Below are 22,095 nucleotides of genomic sequence, written 5' to 3' on the forward strand. Positions count from 1 at the left end.
AATAAAACACAGACCTACTAGAGCATGGACTTGAGGATATGGGGAGGGGGAAAGGTAAGCTGTGACGAAGTGAGAGAGTGGCATGGACATATATACACTACCAAACGTAGAGTGGATAGCTAGTGGGAAGCAGCCGCATGGCACAGGGAGATCAGCTTGGTGCTCTGTGACTACCTGGAGGGGTGGGATAGGGAGGGTGGGTGGGAGGGAGATGCAAGAGGGAAGAGATATGGGAACATATGTATATGTATAACTGATAAACTTTGTTGTAAATCAGAAACTAACACACCATTGTAAAACAGTTATACTCCAATAAAGATGTTAAAAAAAAAAAAAAGAAGTGGTTTATTAGAATAGGACACTTGTGAGGTTTACAAGCGGGTGCCTCCCCAAGAACTTAGTGGGCTACAGTTTTATAATCAAAGGAAAAGAGGGGAAGGGGAAAAGACCACCTTCTTCCTCACTCTTTGAGTCTTCCATCATTAACTCCTCTGATATGTTGGGAGGGGGGAGTTTTTGACCCTATATGGCCCATCCAGGACTGTCACGGTGCTATGGAAAAATTATTTCAGGTCTCAGTATAATGAGGGTCTTTCACTTTGAAATGTCACCTTTCCCAAATTATTGCTTTTTATGTGTGCAGAGCACGTCCTAGGGGTCATTAACTTACTGACATCACAGGGCAGGATGTGGGTCTCATTCCACCATTGTTTTATTGTTTTGGGACGTGTCTCATGCTTCTGTTGCATGGTTTTGTTGCTAAGCAAGCCTGCTTGGCTTTGTTGCTAGGGAGGCCTGCTTTCTTGAGTGATCATTAACTTACAGGGGTCTCCCATACTTTTTTCTTTACTTACGATCCCTTAGTGGAATTAACTATTTAATCACCTACTTTGTCCCTTTATTCTGTCCCTATCAGTAAAGTGACCTGCTCAAGACACATAGCATGTGTATGGAAGATCTGAAAGGCACCTTGGGTGCCTTGATTGGAGCCCAGTGTTCCTTCCACCTCTCATTGTAAGAACATATTCGGGAAACTTGATTTGCCAGATTTTCATGCCTAACTAGCCTCATCTGCCCTCAAAGTTAGATAATGGAACGAGAGGAGACAGACCTGTAACACTGGCGGCTTTCTGATTATGGAGTGTGTCCAACCTAGGAAAGGGAGCACGTGTCACCTTTGCTTGTAACAACTGACTGTTCACTTTCAGGGTTAAAGGTCACTTGGAGTTATCTTCTGTCAGCTGTGCCTTCCCACTGTAGCCCAGCGATTAAGAGCCAGACAGCTGAGTTCAATTCCCAGATCTACAACTTAAAAGCTGGATAACTCAGGCAAATTACTTAAGTTTCATTTGTAAAATGGGGGTAATAATCACACATACTTCGGGAGATCAACATGATGATGACAACTTAAGCTGACCCTCACTAAGTACTAGATGAGGGCTAGTTGTTGCCATTTTTGGGGGAGACACAGCTCATGGCAAAGCCATTCTCCATGGAGGTCCAGGGGGCCACTTCCTGTAGAAACCCTGATGTTTATTGATTGGCATATGGATCTTAGGTGTTTATGGTTTTTGTTTTCTTTTTTTTACTTACAGCATGCTTAATGAAGGTTTAGATAATATGCTTTAGGTGCGTAGAGAGATTTTAATGACCATAGAAGTATTAAAACAATATTTCTATATTATAAATTCGTGGCTCAAAAATTACATATATTTTATATAAATTTAAAATGGTGTTTTAATTAAAGTGTTGTCATGGCTTAAGGGATAATTTTTTAAGTTTTTTTTAAAAAATTTATTTAATTTATTTTATTTTTGGCTGCATAGGGTCTTCGTCGTTGCACACGGGCTACTCTAGTTGCGGCGAGCGGGCTTCTCATTGCAGTGGCTTCTCTTGTTGCGGAGCACGGGCTCTAGGCGCGTGGGCTCAGTAGTTGTGGCATGCGTGGGTTCAGTAGTTGTGGCACACGGGCTCAGTAGTTGTGGCTCATGGGCTCTAGAGGGCAGGCTCCGTGGTTGTGGTGCATGGGCTTAGCTGCTCCGTGGCACATGGGATCTTCCTGGACCAGGGCCCAAACCCGTGTCCCCTGCATTGGCAGGCGGATTCTTAACCACTGCGCCTCCAGGGAAGCCCCTTAAGGGATAATTGAATGCTTGTCTGCTGTGCTTTTATTGTGTTTATCAATACAGTTGAAACTCTCTTAACCAGCTTCCATTCCACCAGCTCCCCTATTTAACTGACATTCTAAATTCCCTCTATAGAGCTGTGGTCGCAATGACTGCACGAGACTAATGGGCTACTGCAAGGCCCCCTGTGCCTCTGCTTCCACCAGCCACCCGCAAACTTACCGATAGTCGGCTGGCTTTGTTCCTAACTAGTTGTACTTGTTCTTGTAATTACATAATTCAGTGAAATACTTAGTAAACCCATAACATATTAAAATGAAACGTTTCTTCTGTGAAAAGTAAGTTGAACGCTTGGGGGAAATTTGATAAAGGTGAGTCACTAAAATATTGCCAGGATGTGGGTGGCACAGTTGTGAAAGATAGGAGAAAAAAAATTGTTCAAAACCTATAAAGATTCATGCTTAGATTGTTTCACAACTGTTAAGTCCCCATTCTACTTTTTAAAAGGAGCAAAACAAATTTGGAAAAGTTAGGTGATGTCTTATGGGTGTGATTTATCCAAAAAAGATAGCAGGGAACTGTGGTCAGTAACCTCAGACTCAAGAAGAAGCCTTGGCTGGCCTACATCAGGAGGCTGGCACACCAGCGCACACTTACTTGTGCCTTTATAGGTACATGTGTTTGTTTTAAGTTACTGTTAAGTGGTTTCCTGCTTTAACCAACGTTTTCATTAATCTACTAACAGTCCAGATCACTTCAGATAAAAGAATTCTGGTAAAAGCTCTCATGTGCAGTTCTGGCTGGTCCATGTGTGAGTGTGCATGCTTGGGGGTGGGAGTGGGAGTGTGTGACCTGGAGCCTGTGCAGAGTTTGAGCAAGATGGGTAGGCGTGGGAGGTGTGCTTAGGCTGCAGCAGTGCTGCAGGTTATGTGATGGCAATGAGCATTGCCGTGTGGTTCTGTGGACCTGGACTGCGAGTCCATTGCCAGGTGCTCAGCCGTGCCTGACATGTGGCCGGCAGCTCCCAGGGTCTAGCTCTACCTCTGCTCAGGAGTGGGGTCACGCCGTGGCTAGTGCTCTTTGTAGTCAGCCTGGGTTTTGGAATCACAGTCCTGCTACTCATTAGCTGTGTGATGTTGAGCCAGTAACTTAACTTCTCTGAGCTTTATATTCTCCATTAGTAAATTGGGGTGTGTGTGTGAAGACCCTTCCCCAGTGGGCGGGTATGTTAAGGTTATAAATAAGAACTGCCTAGCTCAGTGTCTGACTCATTGTAAGTGCTCAGTAAAAAGTGGTCACACGATCCAGGCCTGTTGGTATTGCTGCCACTGTTGTTACCCTGCCTCCGTTGAGCCAGTAAGTGAAGTGGATCTTTACTTTATTATCCGTAAATAAAGTAGAGGGTGCCTTTCTGGAGGATGGGTGTGAACACCGGGGTGACTGGCAAGGTGTGCTTATCCTCTGGGCTTGCCTCTGATAGGTCTTCTGCTAGCCGCTTGACCTGCTCTGACCATTTGTTTTTTGCTTCCCTCTTGACCCCTCAGGCCAAGTATAGCTATTTGTGTGCATGGCTGGTGTTCTCAGGAGACTGTTCTGGTTTTGCTGGCTAGGACCATGCCTGGTGGCTCATCCCCAGTTTGTAGCAGAGGGTGCAGCCCAGACCAAAGCAGGCAGATAGTTGGTGAATTGGGGGAAGTCGTTCATGCCCAGTAACTGTAACATGGTATTTATTTGTGGTTTTCCTTGTAAGACACAGTTCTGTCTATACCAAGACAGAATTTAGTCACCATGCTACTGCCCCACGCTGATGTTTTAAAGCCAAGCCTCCTGGAGAGGGAAGCATGAAGGAAGGTGACTGGCTTCCTGGCTGGCAGAGTTTCAGTGATTGCGGGAGTTGGCTGGGCTTTCTGCGCCTTGCTGCATTAGCGCCCAGTCCTCTCCGACAGCTCCTTGGGGAGCAAGGGTCATGCTCAGCAGCTCTGTCCCAGCAGTCCTCTCCACCTCCACTGACCACACACTTCTGGGGGCCCACGAATCAGAAGGGCCACAGTTGCGTGACACCGCTCCATGAAAATTGCTGCAGTGGTGAGAGGAGTGATGGCTTTGGCTTATAACCCTGGCTGGGATGTGTGGTCATCCTAGTCAGCATGGGAAAGAGGCTCAGAGAACATTGGTGCCTTGTTCCGGGCCACTGAGGGAGAGAGTAGTTGGCCCACATCTGCCATTGTATTTCGAGTTGGGGGCTGGGAAGGGGAAGCTGCCTGCGCCCTGTACTGTCTGCCGGTCCTGGGCCCACCTGTGGCAGGGGCCCTATACTCTCAGTGACCCGAATCAGTTCTTGCCACTAGTTCAAGCCTTTCGGGAGGCGTCTCATTGCCTTAGGCCGCAGGCTACACTGCTGAACGTGGCATTAGAGGGCCAGTGGGCTCATCTCCCCTGTCTCAGGCCTGCTTGGCCTCTTTCAGTTCTTCAAACGCACTGTCTTCTCTACAGGCCCTGGTCAGGCTGCCCTTTTGCTGGGAGGGCTCTCTCCTCCTGGTGACTCCCGGTCACCCTTCAGGGGAGCCTCGTTCAGCCCACCCCCGTGTTTTTCCTTCACAGCCCTTACTACCACTTGGAATTATTCTGTTTCTTTGCATTCTTGTCTGTGGTCCACCTCCCTGGTGGGGCTGGGGGCTCCATGGGGGGTCAGGGACCCTGTCTGTCCTGGCTGGGTGTATCCCCAGCACCTCACATGGTACTTGGCATGTGGTGGGTGTCTGGAGCCTGCCTGAGGAAGGAATGATGAGCGAAGGGCTCAGTACCCTTCCCAGGGCAGAAACACTGTTCCTGCTGCTCGGGGTTTGTCTGTCCTCACCCTGTGCACACGTGCGGGTGGCACTGTCCACACCCTCCTGCCAGGGGCTGCAGTTCCATGGGTGCTGTCTTTGCTATTTGGCCTCCTGGGAAGGGGTTTCCTTCTAATGAAGTGTTGTTCACCTTCTTGACTGGGAATCCACAGCAAATAATATACATTCATACATAAATGTATACTGTTTGTAAGCACACAAAACTGAAACAGAAATTTCATACAATTTTAACTGGTTTTTTTTTTGTGTGTGTGGTATGCGGGCCTCCCTCTGCTGTGGCCTCTCCCGTTGCGGAGCACAGGCTCCGGACGCGCAGGCCCAGCGGCCATGGCTCACGGGCCCAGCCGCTCCGCGGCACGTGGGATCCTCCCAGACCGGGGCGCGAACCCGGTTCCCCTGCACCGGCAGGCGGACGCGCAACCACTGCGCCACCAGGGAAGCCCCATTTTTAACTGTTATATCTAGTAAAGCTGAGTACTAATTTCTCTTCCAATGTATTAAAAAAATTCCCATCATGACCCGCGAAATTGATTTCATGGCTCTTTAATTCTATCTCCTGGCCCGCTAAAGGGTTGCCATACATAGAGAAGCACTGCTTGGAAGGCTGCCTCTGGTTGTGTAGCCTGCTCCCCCCCTCCCCAGTCATCTTTGCATCTTCCTCTCCCCCCTCCTCTGTGGCCTGGGTACTCCATTGGATAAGAGGTAGTCCCTCCCTGCCTTTGAGGTACTTAAGAGTCCTCAGGGGAGACAGACAGGCAGGTAAGGAGTCCTGTCATAAGGCACTGTAGGGTGCAGTTGAGGGCTGAACCCAGCATATCATGCCTCCCCGGGTACACTGAGGGGGTGGTCGGGGAGAAGGTTGGGGAGGACAGGCTGTGCCGTGGAGGATGAGGTGGGACCTGCCAAAGGGAAAGGTAAGTACAGAGACTCACCTATGCAAAGGTGTGGAAGTCAGAACAGGGTTTCATGAGTTCACAGATTCATGTGCTGGGAGCTTAGGGTGCTGGGTGGAGGTGATGATCAAACAGTTGCTGAAGAGGCCAGGAGGCCCGGGGTGAAGGGATGGGGTAGTGTCTGTCCTTTGGGCAATAGGAAGCCAGTAGAGCTGTACCTGCCTGGAAATTCTATGATGAGATTAGTTTTACTTTGATTCTGTTTTTTTTTTCTTTTGAGGCAGTGCACATTTTATTAGATGTGTGTTCTTTAGAATAGGTGGACTCATTATCCACGTTAAATGTATAGGATATTTTGGAAAGGGCCTTTCTTACTTTAAAAAAAAAAAAAATTATTTATTTAATAAGGCTGCCCGGGTCTTAGTTGCGGCACACAGGATCTTCGTCGTGGCATGAGGGATCTTTAGTTGCAGCATGAGGACTTCTTAGTTGTGGCATGCATGTGGGATCTAGTTCCCCAGCCAGGGATCGAACCTGAGCCCCCTGCACTGGGAGTGCAGAGTCTTACCCACTGGACCACCAGGGAAGTCCCTGGAAAGGGCCTTTCTGATGACACATCTTCCCCTTATGTCAACAATAAATATATTTTAACTTTAGATATAATGCTCCAAACTTGAATGCCTGTTGAAATACGGACTGTAACAAAAAGTCGTCTTGCAAAGCCCATGGTTCGAAGGGCAATAGCTTATTGGAGAGTGGTTGTGTTCATTTGCTCTGGCTGCTGTAACAAATTACCATAAACTTGGTGGGTTAAAACAGCATAAATTCATTCTCTTAGAGTTCTGGAGGCCAGAAGTCCAAATCAGTCTCACTGGGCTAAAGTCAAGGTGTCAGCTGGGCTGGTTCCTTCTGGAGGCTCCAGGTGGGAACGCATCCCTGGCCTCTTCCAGCTCCTGGTGGCTGCTGGCATTCCTCGGCCCGTCGCTGCATCACTCTAATCTGCCTCCCCAGTCACGTCACTTGCTCCCCTTCTTATAGGGATATCTTCCTCTGCCTCTGTCTTATAAGGACACTTGTGATGACATTTAGGGCCCTCTCAGATCATCCAGGGTCATCTCCCCATCTCAAGATCTTAATATAATCACATCTGCAAGTCCCTTTTGGTTATTTCTCCTTTTTTTTTTAAAATCATTTCAAATAACATTGTCCTGGTGTCCCTGTACATACGTCTCCATGTCCTTGTGAGAATCTATCTGAAGAACTGATTTGTGCAAGAGGAGATACTGCATCATCTTTATTAGGATAGCTATTGCCAATCAGAGCCCCCCCGCCCCCACTTTTTGTTTCTCTTGACAGGGCTTGTAGTTAGCAGGGACGGAGCTGATGGGCTGCCCTGGAGGTAGCCTGCTCTCCTTCTGCCCCTGTCTTCCTGACACGTACAAGGTAGTAGCAGAGGCCAAAACTTGGCTGGGCAGGGTGTTTGTAGAGCTGTGAGCTCTTGGAAGGATTTAATGGGGCATTTTCCAGCCATTCTGTCAACTTCTAAAATTCTAGCTGATATCAGAGTTGAAATGAATGTTGAAAAAAATTATTACTGTTTTAGGTGGACATTTTAAACTGTATGTAGAGAAATTGAACTGAAATTTGTAAACCTAGCAACAGGTTTTCTTATTAATTATATAGATTGCTAGTATTTGGTTTGTTTGTTTGTTTTTAAATTTTCATCGGAGTATTTACAATGAAATAGGATTTACAATGTTGTTGCTGGTGTTTGTTTTTAAACGTTCAGCCTGGACACTGCAGCTATCAAGGTGACATTTGGCTGCCTGGTGGTCTCCTGCTTTTCATTTCAGATCAGAGTAGCTGAGTGTTTATTGAACAAAACAGCAGGCACCTAGCACCGTGCCTGGAAGGACACAGAAGTTGCTCTCAAAGGTTTGTCAGATGACATTGGGTTCTTTAAAGGGCAAGCACTGTATGAGAACGGCCTCGAGCATCAGCCAGCAGAACCCCGTCTAAACTGGCAGTGAATTCTAATTAGTGCACAGGCAGGACACCTGGTCAGTGCAGAGGCCTCTGCTGACCGGAGCAGATAGGACGAGTGGTTTGAGAAGCGTATACTTTACTGACCCCCATGTTGCACAGTCACAGAATTGGGTTTTACCACTAAGATCTAAAGCAGGGATTGGCTCTATAGTGTTTCAGCTTAAAGAGGTTTTCGCTTTGAGCCAGATCTGGTTTCTTCATCACCTAAGGCTTGGCAGGTGGTACCTCCCCCAACCGAGGCTCAGTCCCTCAGCCACAGGTGAGAGCATGGCATTTGTGCAGGTGGGCCTCGTGACAAGGCAGGGATGGCAAGACCGTGTTGGGGAGAAGGAGGGCGTGTGGAAGTTCTGAGTCATTTAAGTTGCTGTTCTCTCTCCCCAGGCATGTTCTGTTCTTCCCTGTTCTCTCATTCCTCCCTCCTGTATCCACCGTTTAAGGACCAGGGCTGAGTAGCACAGTTTGAAGGCTCGGGCAAATGGCAAGGAGAACTTAACTCCTCAAATCGATGGTGATGGTAGTAACATGCCACATGTGAGTGAAGGCTGCTGTGAGACCCTGGCCATAAGTGGGGCAACTGAAATTTTATAGTGTAGTGGGTCCAGTGTACTCAGCTAATTGTATCAAAGAAATGAGCAAAAGTATATGGAGCATTTGTGAAAGTTTCTTTTTTTCCTGAGCAACTATTTTGAAATAGCTTTCTCCACAATTCTGTAATTTTTATAAAATCAGATTTTTACTTCAACATTGCTCATTGGGTTATAGTGGGGATTTTACTAGCATTCCTCTATGCAGTTCTCTGGGAAGATGTGTAGCATGGTTGCCAGGCACTAGAAGAGACTTAGGAAATAAACAGTACATGTAACAAGCTCTACATTGTTTGTTTGCCAGTTCACTCTTGGTCCCAGTAAATAAACCATAAAACTTTTATCAGGTGTAAACATATAAGCAGGTATAATTGCCACGTTCCTGGTGACTCCTTGTTAAAACAGAGTGATGGGAACATAAATGTTGTAGGTAATTTCTCTGCATTCTTCTAAATTCTTAAAGCACTTTAATGAAATTCAAATAAAGCAAAAAAAATCATGCTTTCAAAAACGTAAAACACTGAAAATGACTATGTTACATGAGAATGTCATCTGATTCACACTAGAGATGAAGCTACCTTTTCATCCCCTACCTTTAATCTACCTCAGGAAACTCCAAATGATGCACATTTCTTCCTCTTCTATATTTGTTTTTCTTTATTTTTAAATATTTCCTTGTTTATTTGGTTGCGCTGGGTCTTAGTTGCAGCATGTGGGCTCCTTAGTTGTGACTCGCTGGCTCCTTAGTTGCAGCACGTGGGCTCCTTAGTTGTGGCTCATGGGCTCCTTAGTTGCAGCACGTGGGCTCATTGGTTGCGGCTCATGGGCTCCTTAGTTGTGGCATGTGAACTCTTAGTTGTGGCACACATGCAGGATCTAGTTCTCTGACCAGGGATTGAACCCGGGCTCCCTGCATTGGGAGCGTGGAGTCTTATCCACTGCACCACCAGGGAAGTCCCTGTTTCTTTATTTTAGTAACCTTACTGAAGTATAATTTATCTATGTTAGGTGTACAGGCTGATGGAGTTTAGAGATTATACATAGTCATGTAAACACCTCCATAATCAAGATATACAGCATTTCCACCACCTACAAGTTTCCCTCATGCCCCTTTGCATGAAATTTTTAAGAATTTCATATATATGGAATCATACTGTATTTGTATGTCTTCTTTCATTTAGCATCATCTTTTTGAGACTCATTTATTATGTTGAGTGTTTTCATATCTCATTCCTTTTTTATTCCTGAATAGTATGTAGTAAATATGGATATATCACAATTTGGTTTTCCATTCACCAGTTGACAGATCTTTGGTTGATATCCAGTTCATGGCTGTTATGAATAATGCTTGCTCTGAGTATTCACATCCAAGTCCTACATGTAGACATGTTTTCATTTCTTTTGAGTAAATATGTGGGATTGGGATTGCTGAGCTGTTTAGTTAAGTGTATATTCAACTTGATAACATACTGCCCTACTGTCCTCCCAGTGGCTGCATCATTCTGTGTTCCCATTAGCAGTACATGACTGTTGCAGTTGCTCCACATCCTTCCTGACACTTGGTATTGCTGGTGTTTTTAACTTTAGCCATTGCGGTGGGTGTGGTTCATTTTGGTTTTAAGTTGCATTTCCCTGATAATTAATAGCGTTGAGTATCTTTTCATGTACTTGTTGGCCATCTGTATATCTTTGGAGAAATGACTATTCAAGTCCTTCACCCACTTTTAAATTGAATTGTTTATTCTCTTATTATTGAGTTGTAAGAGTTCTTTATATTTTCTGAATACAAGCCTTTTGTCAGATATAGGTTTTGCAAATATTTTTCCAAGAAGAACTTTTAAATCTTGATAAAGTTCTTTTATCATTTTAATCTGTTACAGATTGTGCTTTTTGTGTTCTGTGTAGGAAATCTTTGCTTAACCCAATGTCACAAATATTTTCTTCCCTGTTTTATTCCAGAAGCTTAATGGTTTTAATTCTTACTCATTTATATATTTTAAGTTAATTTTTATGTATTATGTGAAGTAAGGGTTGAAGTTCATTTTTTTCCCATACAGATAACCAGTTGTAGTACCACTTTTTGAAAAGACTATCTTTTCCCCATTGAATTTCTTGGCACCCTTGTTGAGCATCAGTTGACATTATTACATGCTGAACATTGCCCCATGGCTCGTTGATTCTTCCTTCTTCTTTCTTCTCTCTGTTTTATTTTGGATAGTTTCTATTGCACTGTCATCAAGTTCACTAATCTTTCCTTCTGCAATATCTCATCTGCTATTAATCCCATCTAGTGTATTTTCATCATAGACATTGTAGTTTTATCCGTAGGTTATTTTTAATTGAAGTATAGTTCATTTACAATGTTATGTTAGTTTCAGGTATACAGCAGAGTGACTCAGTTATATATTCTTTTTCAGATTCTTTTCTATTATAGGTTATTACAAGATATTGAATATAGTTCCCTGTGCTATATAGTAGGTCCTCGTTGTTTATTTTATATATAGTAGTGTGTATATGTTAATCCCAAACTCCTAATTTAGCCCTCCCCATCCCCTTCCCCCTTTGTAACCATAAATTTGCTTACCATAAGTTTGCTTTGTATGTCTGTGAGTCTGTTTCTGTTTCATAGGTAAGTTCATTTGTGTCAGTTTCTTCAATTCCACATATAAATGATATCATATGATATTTGTCTTTCTCTGCCTGACTTACTTCAGTTAGTATGATAATCTCTAGGTCCAAACATGTTGCTGCAAATGGCAGTGTTTCATCCTTTTTTATGGCTGAGTAATATTCCATTGTATATATGTACCACCTCTTCTTTTTTTAAAAAAATGGAAATGCATTTATTTTACTTATTTGTTTATTTTATTTTACTTTTGGCTGTGTTGGGTCTTCATTTCTGTGCGAGGGCTTTCTCTAGTTGTGGCAAGCGGGGGCCACTCTTCATTGCGGTGCGTGGGCCTCTCACTTATCGCGGCATCTCTTGTTGTGGAGCACAGGCTCCAGATGCGCAGGCTCAGTATTTGTGGCTCACGGGCCTAGTTGCTCCACGACATGTGGGATCTTCCCAGACCAGGGCTCGAACCCGTGTCCCCTGCATTAGCAGGCAGATTCTCAACCACTGTGCCATCAGGGAAGCCCTGTACCACCTCTTCTTTAACCATTCATCTGTTGACAGGCATTTAGGTTGCTTCCATGTCTTGGCTATTGTAAATAGTGCTGCAGTGAACACTGAGGTGCATGTATCTTTTCAAATTAGAGTTTTCGTCTTTTCTGGATATATGCCCAGGAGGGGGATTGCTGGATCATATGGTAACTCTATTTTTAGTCTTTGAAGGAACCTGCATACTATTCCACATAGTGGCTGTACCAATTTACATTCCCATCAACAGTGCAAGAGGGTTCCCTTTTCTCCACACCCTCTCCAGCATTTATTGTTTGTAGACTTTTTTTGATGGCCATTCTGACTGGTATGAGGTGATACCTCATTGTAGTTTTGATTTGCCTTGCTCTAATAATTAGCAATGTTGAGCATCTTTTCATGTGCCTGTTGGCCATCTGTATGTCTTCTTTGGAGAAATGTCTTATTTAGGTCTTCTGCCCATTTTTTTGATTGTGTTGGGGTTTTTTTGTTTTTTGGTTTTAAATATTGAGCTGTATAAGCTGTTTGTATATTTTGGAAGTTAATCTCTTGTTGGTTGTGTCGTTTGCAAATATTTTCTCCCATTCTGTAAGTTGTCTTTTCATTTTGTTTCTGGTTTTCTTTGCTGTGTAAAAGCTTTTAAGTTTAATTAGGTTCCATTTGTTTATTTTTGCTTTTGTTTCCATTACTCTAGGAGACGGATCTAAAAAAATATTGCTGTGATTTATGTCAAAGAATGTTCTGCTTATGTTTTCCTCTATCTCTAGAGGTTTTGATTTGGATCTTTTTCTCACATCTTCCATATCTCTATTTAACATGTTCAGTCTTTCTTCTAGCTTCTCAAACATGGGGAAACAGTTATAGTAACTTTTAAAATCCTTGTCTACTAATTTTATTATTTGTCATTTCTCAGTCTTTTTCTGTTTAGTGATTTTTCTCCTTAGAATGAGTTGTATTTTCCTACTTCTTTGCATGCCTGATAATCTTTTATTGCATGCCCGATATTACGAGTTTTACCTTTCTGGGTGCTAGATTTTTGTGTGTGTTCCTGTACATATGTTCTTACGCTTTGTTCTGGAATGTAGTTTAATTACTCAGAAACAGTTTGATACTTTTGAAGTTCACTTTTAAGCTTTTTTAGGTAGTATGAGAGCGGGCTTTAGTCTAGGGATAATGTCAGTAACCTTTTTCCAAGTACCAGTCTACCATACTCCATGACGTGTGAGGTTTCCCACTCTGGCCGGTGGGACTAGACACGATTGTGTGAGGAGAGGGATGGTTCCCTGTGCTCCTCTCAGGGGGTTCTTTCCCCATGCTTGGATAGCTTTCTTACACACACGCCTGATAGTACTCATCTGGAGACTTGGGAACCCTCTGACGTTTCTGCAGCTCTCCATACAGCTCTCTTCTCTCCGGTACTGTGCCCTGTGAACTCCACCTGCCTTGGGATTCCCAGCTCTGTCTTATCAATTCATGGGAGAGCTCCACCTGAGTTCCCCCCGCCTGCACTGTGGCCTGGGAAGTCTCTAGGCAGTAAGCTTGGGCAGGGGTGGGGCTTACCTCGTTTGTTTTCCACCTCTCAGGGATCACTGCCCTGTGTAGCCTGATGTCCAATATCTGAAAATCATTGTTTCCTGTATTTTGTTCAGTTTTTCAGTTGTTTCAGATGACTGTAAATCCAGTCCCTCTTAGTCGATCTTCACTGGAAGTAGAAATCCCAACCTAGTTTTTAAAAGTTTTAATGAAATAATTTTAGCACACAGGCAAGTGTAAAGTACAGTAAATTGATTACCTGGGTAACCACGACTACACTATATAATTTTGTCTTATTTCTGCTGCACTTTTTAAAACACAAGCTAAAACATTACAGGTATGGTTCAAATCTTTTCTTGTCTCCATGGTCCCATTCTTTTCTTGCCCTTCACAGGGGTAACCAGTGTTCTGTATTTGATAATTATCATTCTTGTGTGGATTTTTAAGTTTTACTACATATGTGTGTATCTATCAATGATATCTATTAATAGTATTATCTTGAAGATTTAAAAAAATATCATGTTATACATGTCATTCTTCAATTTTCTTTCTTTTCTTATTCAGCATTTAAAAAATATTTGTCCATATGATCCATGTAGCTTTAGATAGAATGTACATTCCACAAGGACAGGAATATTTGTTCACTAGCATATCCCAAACACTTAGAACAGTGCCTGGCACATTGTAGGCACTTAACTAATATTCGTTGAATGAATGAATTCACTTTAAGTGATGTATAGTATTTGATCGTATGAATATGCTACAGTTTATTTCTCTGTTCTCTTGTCAATAGATGTTTAGGTTGTTGGGGTTTTTTGCTAATATGAATAGTGCTGCAGTGGATGTTCTTGTTTGTGTCTCCTTGTGCACATGTTGAAGAATCTAAGAAATGCTGGCTCGCTGGGTCTTAGGGCAAAAACTTCTTTAGCTTATCTGTATGTTGCTGAATTGTTCTCCATGGTAATAGTTCCAATTTATACTCCCACCAGCAGTGTATGAGAGTTCTCATTTCTCCATATCCTCACCAACATTTGCTATTATCAGATTTTAGTTTTTGCCAAGCGTATGTATGTGACATTACGTTTTGCTTTACCATTAAAAAAAAAATAGAACATTTCATTTTTCCCAATAGAAATTCAATGTCTTCTTTTCGTCCTGGGAGAGGGCATAACGACAGTCGGAGGAGTGTGTTTTACACCAATGAAGAGTGGGAGCTTTTAGAGCCAAGCCCTAAGGACCTGGAGGAGTCCATGGTACAGGAAGAAAGGAAGAAGCAGATCCCTGAAGGAAACAAAGGTATGGATGTGGTTCTTGCTGTCTTTCATTCTCTCCACTGCCATCTGTTAACCACTGGTGATGTGGAAGACCCTTTGGTAGCAGGTATCGCTGGGAGCATGAGACCCAAAGGGAGTTGTGTTCTCTTTGTGGGAAATAAAGCATAAAGGCTTGAAAATGAGATGTCACAAGAAATAAATAACTGTCCAATCCTGTGGTTCTGAAACTTTTTCAGGAGATAGAAGATCTGGAAGTCATGGTGCTCTTTTCAGAAATACTGATTTAAAAAAAACTAAAACTTTTTATTTATAGAAGTTTGTTAATGCACACACAGGTAGAAGCTGTAGTGTCACATTCCACAGTTTTGAACTTATGGCCTCTCTTTTTTCCTCTGTATCTCCTCTGAGCTCCTGCCCCTCCTGGCACCCACGACCAGCTGGGTTATTTTAAAGGAAGTTCTAGATATTAATCCTTTGCATCTGTAAACACTTTAGTATGTATCTCCAAGAGATGACTCTTTAAAAGAACCACAGCTTCATCGTTATACCTAAACACTTACAGTAAATCCTCTTGTCTACTTCCCCAGTTGTTCCATAAATGTCTGCTTGCAGTTGGCATGAGCAAATGAGGGGCTAACAGGCCCCCAAGTGTGTTTAGTTGTGTGTTTTCTTGGGTCTCTTTCAGTCTGAACAGCTCTCTGTTTTTTTTTTTTTTGTCTTCCGTTTCCCTTGCCACGCCTGTTGAAGAAACAGGGTCTACATGCCAAGGAATTGCCCACATTCTGGATTTTGTTAATTATATTTTTGTGGGGTCACAGAATATGCTCCTCCATCCCTGTATTTCCTATACACTTGTCGCTAGAGTGGAGGCCTGCCCAGATTCAGGGTTGACTTTTAATTTTGACAAGAATATTTGGGGGTGGGGTGGGGGCTAGGGATGCTGTGTATTTCTTGTTGCATCACATCTGGAACCACATCATATCTGGTTTTCCCTCTTTTTGTGATATTAAGGTCAATCAGGATTTAGGGTGTCAGCCTGACCCCATTCATACATCACTCCATTGGCATTTTGCCTAATGCATTAAGCAGCCCTTCATGATCCTACATCCATTGATCCATTGAGGGAATATTGATGTTTTAAATGTAAAATAACAATAAATAATTTTGAAATTCTGCCTTATGCTTCATTCTGGCATGAGCTGGCAGGATTAGGAGGCAGAATTTTAGGAAATCTTTACTGAGAGCACATATTTACTGAAGGTAATATTTTTTTCTGTCCCCTGGGAAAGGACCACATGACTTGCTTTGGTGGGGAGTTTACTTGTGATCTCCAGGATGGTAGCAGGGAACCCTAAGGTCCAGTGTGACGTGGTGAAGATGTGGGTCACGTGCCTCGTGACCCAGCATGTGGCACAGACAGCGGGGCACCCAGGAGAGGGGCTCATTGTCAGCCGGGAAAGCCTTCTGAGGAGCAGGGATTTGTGTTGGGGATTTGGACTGTTGAAGGTAAACATTGTTGGCTCTGACTTCCCCATAGAGACTCTAGGAATGAAATGGAAGGGTGAATGGTAGCAAGATTGGGAAGGAAGAATCAGTAAGGCTTAGTGACTCGGGTGGGACAAGAAACTCCTAGCACCCCTGGAGAGCAGCTTCTTGTCTGGGAGCAGCCTTCTCAGCCTCTGCCCGGCCCCTGATCCCTCTGAGAGGGAGCCTGTGTGGAAGACACAGAGGGACAAGGATGTCTCTGGATTTTTATCATGCTGATTCATGGATATTTCCTGTAACGTCTCCAAGAATCAGCCTGCCGGCTTCTTGTCCATGTCATTCATGGGAAGTAAGCTAATCTTCATACACACAGAAAAGTCCCCCAGTCAGAAATGTATAGCTCGGTGGATTTTCACAAAGTGAGCATATCCATGTAGCCAGCACTTACTTGAAGAAACAGGACAGTACCAGGACTCACAGCCTCTATCCCCAAACCCCTTCCAGTCACTACCTCACCCCCCCCCACCCCCGAAACCATTGTCCTGACTCCTAACATCATAGATTTGTTTTGCCTGTTTTCTGAAGTTATATAAATGGAATCTATATAGTATGTACTCTCCTCTTTATATTTTTAATATATATTTGAATCCATTTATACCAAAATTTATTTGGATCCCTCAGGATTTTTAAATACTCGTTTTTAAGGAAGAGAATAAAATGTGTTTACAATTAAGAAAACATAAACTCGGGGTTTTTTTGGTTTGTTTTTTTAGTAAGGACAGATTAGCTAAAAATAAGCAGCTGGGGATCCCTAGTGTATCTCTAAGTCCTACCCTCTAACTTTGTAGATGCAGGCCCTGTCCTTACTAAGGTGCCCGGGGGAAGGGACACCTTGTGTTCAGGATGCTGTAGGAACTTGGAGCAACCATGTTCTTCCCTGGTCTGTGTCTCTGTTCTCTTTGGTCCTCAAAGTACCTGAAATAGGAAAATAGTGATGTGAACACATAGGCTTAGAACTGATCTTTTGGAAAATAAACTTAACATTACAAAAGAATCTTGAGAGAGTTTAGTACAGTTTTGTCATAAATTCCTCATTAGTACTAATGTATAGTCTGACTTTTTTTCATCTGTCTTAATGCAGAAATTGAGCAAATAGAGAAAGTTTTCTTTAAAAGTGATCACATGAAAGATCATCTTTGATTTTAAGCTTGGTTATTATCAAGAATGAGCTAGGAGCAGAGAGTGACGCATGCAGAACTCCTTAGAGGATGATGGATGGAATGTTAATGTATTTTACTGGAATTTCCGAAAGGAAAATTTGACCTGAACTTAAACAAGTTTTGTTTTTATGTAGGAGTAACTGGCTCAGGATTTCCCTTTGATTTTGGACGTATTCCCTACAAAGGAAAGCGCCCTCTGAAAGACATGATTGGATCGTATAAAAATCGCCACAGTAGTGGTGACCCTTCAGCCGAGGGGCCATCGGGCAGTGGTAGCACCAGCAAGTTGACCTCCGAGATGCAGCTGCAGGTCCAGAACCAGCAGGAAGAGCTGGAAAGGTTAAGGAAAGACTTATCCAGTCAGAAGGTAATTCTTCTTCCTCACATTTCTATCTCATCTCACGTCAGCAGGCCAGGGACCAGAGGAGCAAAACCCAGCTTTCGTGTTTCTCTGACTCCATTATTTCCCAGAAGGTGCTTTTCCCCTAAGAGTTGTATGTTGCCACAGCCACTGACCTAGGCACTGCTGTTCTGCTTGGTCATTTGTTCATAGACATTTGAAATTCCGACGAGAGTGAAGACCCCTCAGAGTGGGTCGGGGAGGGTGTTGTTTGCACCTTGCCCATGCCTGCCCTGACATCAAATCTCTCTGAGCATAGCTTCAGCCCAAGGCCCGTGAACAGTTGTTAAAAGAGTTTCCACATCCTGTTAAAACAGCAGCTTCCTTTTGAGCTGATCACACCTAATTATACTTAATTCCTCAGCAGGTCAGTGAATTTAGACCTCAGATTTTTTAATACGGATAAACGTTTACTGGGAGCCATTGCTAATTGCACTCTGCCTGTCCACTATTTCCTGTTTCCTATTATTGTTCTCTACAGACAGTCTTTATGTAATAAATATTTTTCCTTCTCTATTTTTGAGATCCTTCAAGAGGAAGTTGGTTATTAAAATATTTCCAGTAAAGTTTCTGCATTTGCTCAAATACCAATGGTTGCTCCATGCAGAGTTGCCATGATTTCTGCTTTTTCTCCCGCCCCTGCTCCCCACTCCATCCTCCCCTGGCTCCCAGGAGCTCGTGCGGCTCCTGCAGCAGACGGTGCGGTCCTCCCAGTACGACAAGTACTTCACGAGCAGCCGCCTCTGTGAGGGGGTCCCGCAGGACACACTGGGGCTTCTGCACCAGAAGGACGACCAGATTCTGGGCCTCACCAGCCAGCTGGAGAGGTTCAACCAGGAGAAAGAGAGTCTTCAGCAGGAAGTAAGGACTCTGAAGAACAAAGTGGGTGAGCTCAGTGAGCAGCTGGGGATGCTGATGGAGACCATCCAGGCCAAGGACGAGGTCATCATGAAGCTCTCCCGGCAGCTCAGCGAGTGCGAGGGCAGCGCATCCTCTCCCACCTCCGTGCCCAGCTCTCCTGTGGCCCTCCCCACAGCCAGGGACCAGCTGGAACTGGACCGACTGAAAGTAAGAGCAGGGCGTGGGCCCCTGTTATTGGGACAAGAAATCCAAAACCCGCTAACAGCCTGTCTGTTGATGTCACTCTAGAGCTGCTAGCCTCAGTGAGCTAAGTTGGCGTGACAGCAGAGCAGCTGTGCCTTTTTTTAAAAAACAAGTGTCACAGGACTTCCAGTCAGATAATTACTAGGTTTCTAAGAAGCTTCCTTGGAAAATGAAAGTCTCAGCCCGTCAATGTCGCCATAGCTCAGAACAGTTTCAGATCTTTCTCCTCCCTTGCTTTCAGGCAGCTGCGACGTCTCTGTTTATACACCCATAGAACTTCATTATTCCATGTAACCTACAGAGGCTGTTTCTTGCCCCCTCTGTGCGTGGATGCACACGCCGTCATTTGCATAGCCCGCCTCAGCACATAATGGAGGCCAGGTGAGGGAACACTGTTCCCAACAGCTAGTGTGGGGTCAGGTGGGAAAGCAGACCCTGGCTCCCAAGCATGCCGGGGAAGAGGGCCTGCTCAGAGTCAGCGCCCCCCATGCCTAAGGCAGGAGGGTCCTGATACTAAGAAGGGAGGGCAGAGCTCTCTTCCCAGTGTCCCTTTCTGGCTGGCCCTGGGGATGGGAGGCTGGTTCCTAAGTGCAGGTGACTCTCCCCATCATACCTGGGGTGGTGGCCAGCTGATGAGGTAGGAAGAGCGTTACTGGGGGCATGGGCAGTCTGACTCTGTGCCTGCGGAGAAGCGTGCTGGTCCCAAGGGGAGAGCCGAATGGCCTTGGGCCACTGTCAGTTAGGCCACAGCGAGGGTCCCAAAAGTTTTGCTGCCACCAGTTCTCGATTTGGAGAAGTTTCAGGTGGAGAAGTGTCTCCTAGGACATGAGGCATTGGGTGTAGCCCAGACCCCAGCTGACCTCACACAGTTCTGCAGCTGTCGGTCCCACCTGGCTGCAAAGCCTTCCTCACCTGGCTACCCACTTTTTGCAAATAATGTGGCACCGAGGATGTTTTGCCCCCCAAATGCAGTTTATCCTTGAAGGGCAAAGGTTTGCCACTTTTGAGGTGGTTACTGAGCCTGCTTCCTGACTAGTAGTACCTGTCATGCAGTGTCAGTAGATTGGATGCCTGATGGACATGCCTGAGCCTTAAAGATAATTCCAAAATGGAAATTAAAACCCTGGAATAATGGCGACTTTGTCGGAATATGTATGTGGTCTCCCATGGTGACAACTTCTCAGTGACAGCACCCAGTAGATATATGAGGCCAGAAGGATTTATTGGTGAGAAAAACCAAAAGGGCAAAAACACCACCAAAACCCTCAATCTCATTACTTTATAATTATATCTACTACAAAAATAGCCATGTTTTTTAAAAAAAAGGTCTTGGTTAGTGTTGCCAGTAAAAGTTGGTTTTGTTTATATATGCAACCTAGAGTGTACTGACCCTAAATATACATCCCATCAGTGATACACGTTTTAAGACCACTAACTTAAGGTCAACTGAATTTTATATTTTGCAAGCACGTCTGTCTTTGTAGTGTTTGGAGAATGACACCAGGGCGTTCGGTTTCCAGGTCCCAGTGCTCGGCAGTGGGGGACGCGTGGGGAGCGTGTTTCCCCGGGAGCCGAGCCAGGGTGTGGAGGGGAGTGTGTGGCTTTGTTGTTGTGGCTCCACACAGCTCCTTTTGGAGACGACTGATGGAGCTGATCACAGCTAGACTTCTCGACGTTTTCTTCATGTGGGGTAGCGGGTGACATTTTTTTTTTTCTCCAACATTTCTCAGCTTAATTTATAAAGTCTGTGGCTCCAGAATTCCACCAGGAGTGAGGTTAAGTGGTGACATAGCTTATGGAGAGGCAGAAAGGTTGTTAAGGGACTTCCGTGTGACCTGTGCATTCTGAGTGAGTCCTGCCTGGCTTGGTGACCTCATGTTTTCTGACATTGCTCTGCCTGGGCCGGATATTGCCAGGGCATCCCCTGTGCCATGCAGAAGACAGTCACATTCGTGCCTCCTCTGCGGTGGCACTGGGAGAATTGGAGTGAAGAATCTCATTGTCCTTCACTTTTAGATACCGCATGGTTTCTATATTGATTTCTTCGTTCGACCCCAAATTTAAAATGTCTAGGTGGGGGAAAAAAAATTTTGTGTGTGTTTTGGTGGGGGGAAGGTATCTTTTTTGTTGTTGTTACTGTTACTATTCAGTGTCTTGCTTTATAGTCAGTGTATGTGCCTGTAAAGATTTCTGCTTTTTAGAATATGCTAACATTTCTTTTTTGGTCTCATATGTGGTCACTTTCTGTTCCTGTAGTATTTTGAGGCAGGAGCACATATTGGTCTTAGGATTTTACCACCCTAGTGATTTAAATATTTTTCCCATACTTCCTTCCAGGCCTTTTCCATGTTTACATAATTCTTCCATTTCCTGGAGTAGATGGACTTTTGTTTCATTCAGCCTTAGAACCCAGGCACTTTCTGTATTGCTATCATTAATGCTTCCAGATTGTCCATCTTTTGACTCTGTCATCATTTACTTAATCAGCCTCTGTCTCTGTCTTCTTTCCTGTGATTTGTTATTTCATGAATATCTTCATGCATACAACTTTTGCTTCTTGGGAATCTTTCATTCATTCATTCATTCAGTCAGTCAGCCATGTGCTGGGCTTTGTACTCCACACAAAGTATACAGTCTCTGTCCTCCTGGAGCTCAGAGTTCAGTTTATAAAGCACAAAAACAAAAAAGCAGAATCACAACTGTAATAAACATCAATGAGGAAGGGGATGTGTCCCAGTATGGGGTGGCAGTTTAGACTGAGCATGGGCTCTGGAGTCAGACCTGGCTGGGTTCAAACCCAGCTTTGCCACTCATGACCTCTGACCTTGGGCAGGCTGGTTCACCTCTCTGCCTCAGTGTTCATCTGTGAAATGGCGCTCACCTCATAGGGTCTTGTCAGGGTTAAAAGAGGTATTCCATTTAAAGTCCTCACAGGGCACCTGGCACCTCATAGAGTCTTAACTTGCTGTGATCATCATTCTAGAGGAAGAATCCTTTTTAAAAAAAATTTTTTGGGGCTTCCCTGGTGGCGCAGTGGTTGCGAGTCCGCCTGCCGATGCAGCGGACATGGGTTCGTGCCCCGGTCTGGGAGGATCCCACATGCTGTGGAGCAGCTGGGCCTGTGAGCCATGGCCGCTGGGCCTGCGCGTCCGGAGCCTGTGCTCCGCAACGGGAGAGGCCACAACAGTGAGAGGCCCACATACCGCAAAAAAAAAAAAAAAAAAAAAAAAAAATTTTGAATTTTATTATATTTATTTTTTTATACAGCAGGTTCTTATTAGTCATCCATTTTATACACATCACTGTATACATGTCCATCCCAATCACCCAGTTCATCACATCCCCCCCACCCCCCGCTGCTTTCCCCCGTTGGTGTCCATACATTTGTTCTCTACATCTGTGTCTCAACTTCTGCCCTGCAAACCGGTTCATCTGTACC

General features: G+C 44.3%; 1 protein-coding gene across 5 annotated transcripts in view; it reads left to right on the forward strand.

Moving 5' to 3' along the window:
• The window catches only part of TBC1D2B (TBC1 domain family member 2B), a 90,106-nt gene that overhangs the window by 40,360 nt on the left and 27,651 nt on the right, over positions 1 to 22,095 (forward strand). For all 5 annotated transcript variants that reach the window (XM_055088161.1, XM_007103470.4, XM_007103471.3 and 2 more), the window contains exons 4-6: positions 14,306 to 14,469; positions 17,287 to 17,519; positions 18,225 to 18,620. In XM_055088161.1, the coding sequence (XP_054944136.1) occupies positions 14,306 to 14,469; positions 17,287 to 17,519; positions 18,225 to 18,620 (793 nt within the window). The remainder of the gene's footprint in view (positions 1 to 14,305; positions 14,470 to 17,286; positions 17,520 to 18,224; positions 18,621 to 22,095) is intronic.

Source organism: Physeter macrocephalus, chromosome 11, assembly GCF_002837175.3.
Source record: "Physeter macrocephalus isolate SW-GA chromosome 11, ASM283717v5, whole genome shotgun sequence".
Taxonomy (NCBI): domain Eukaryota; kingdom Metazoa; phylum Chordata; class Mammalia; order Artiodactyla; family Physeteridae; genus Physeter; species Physeter macrocephalus.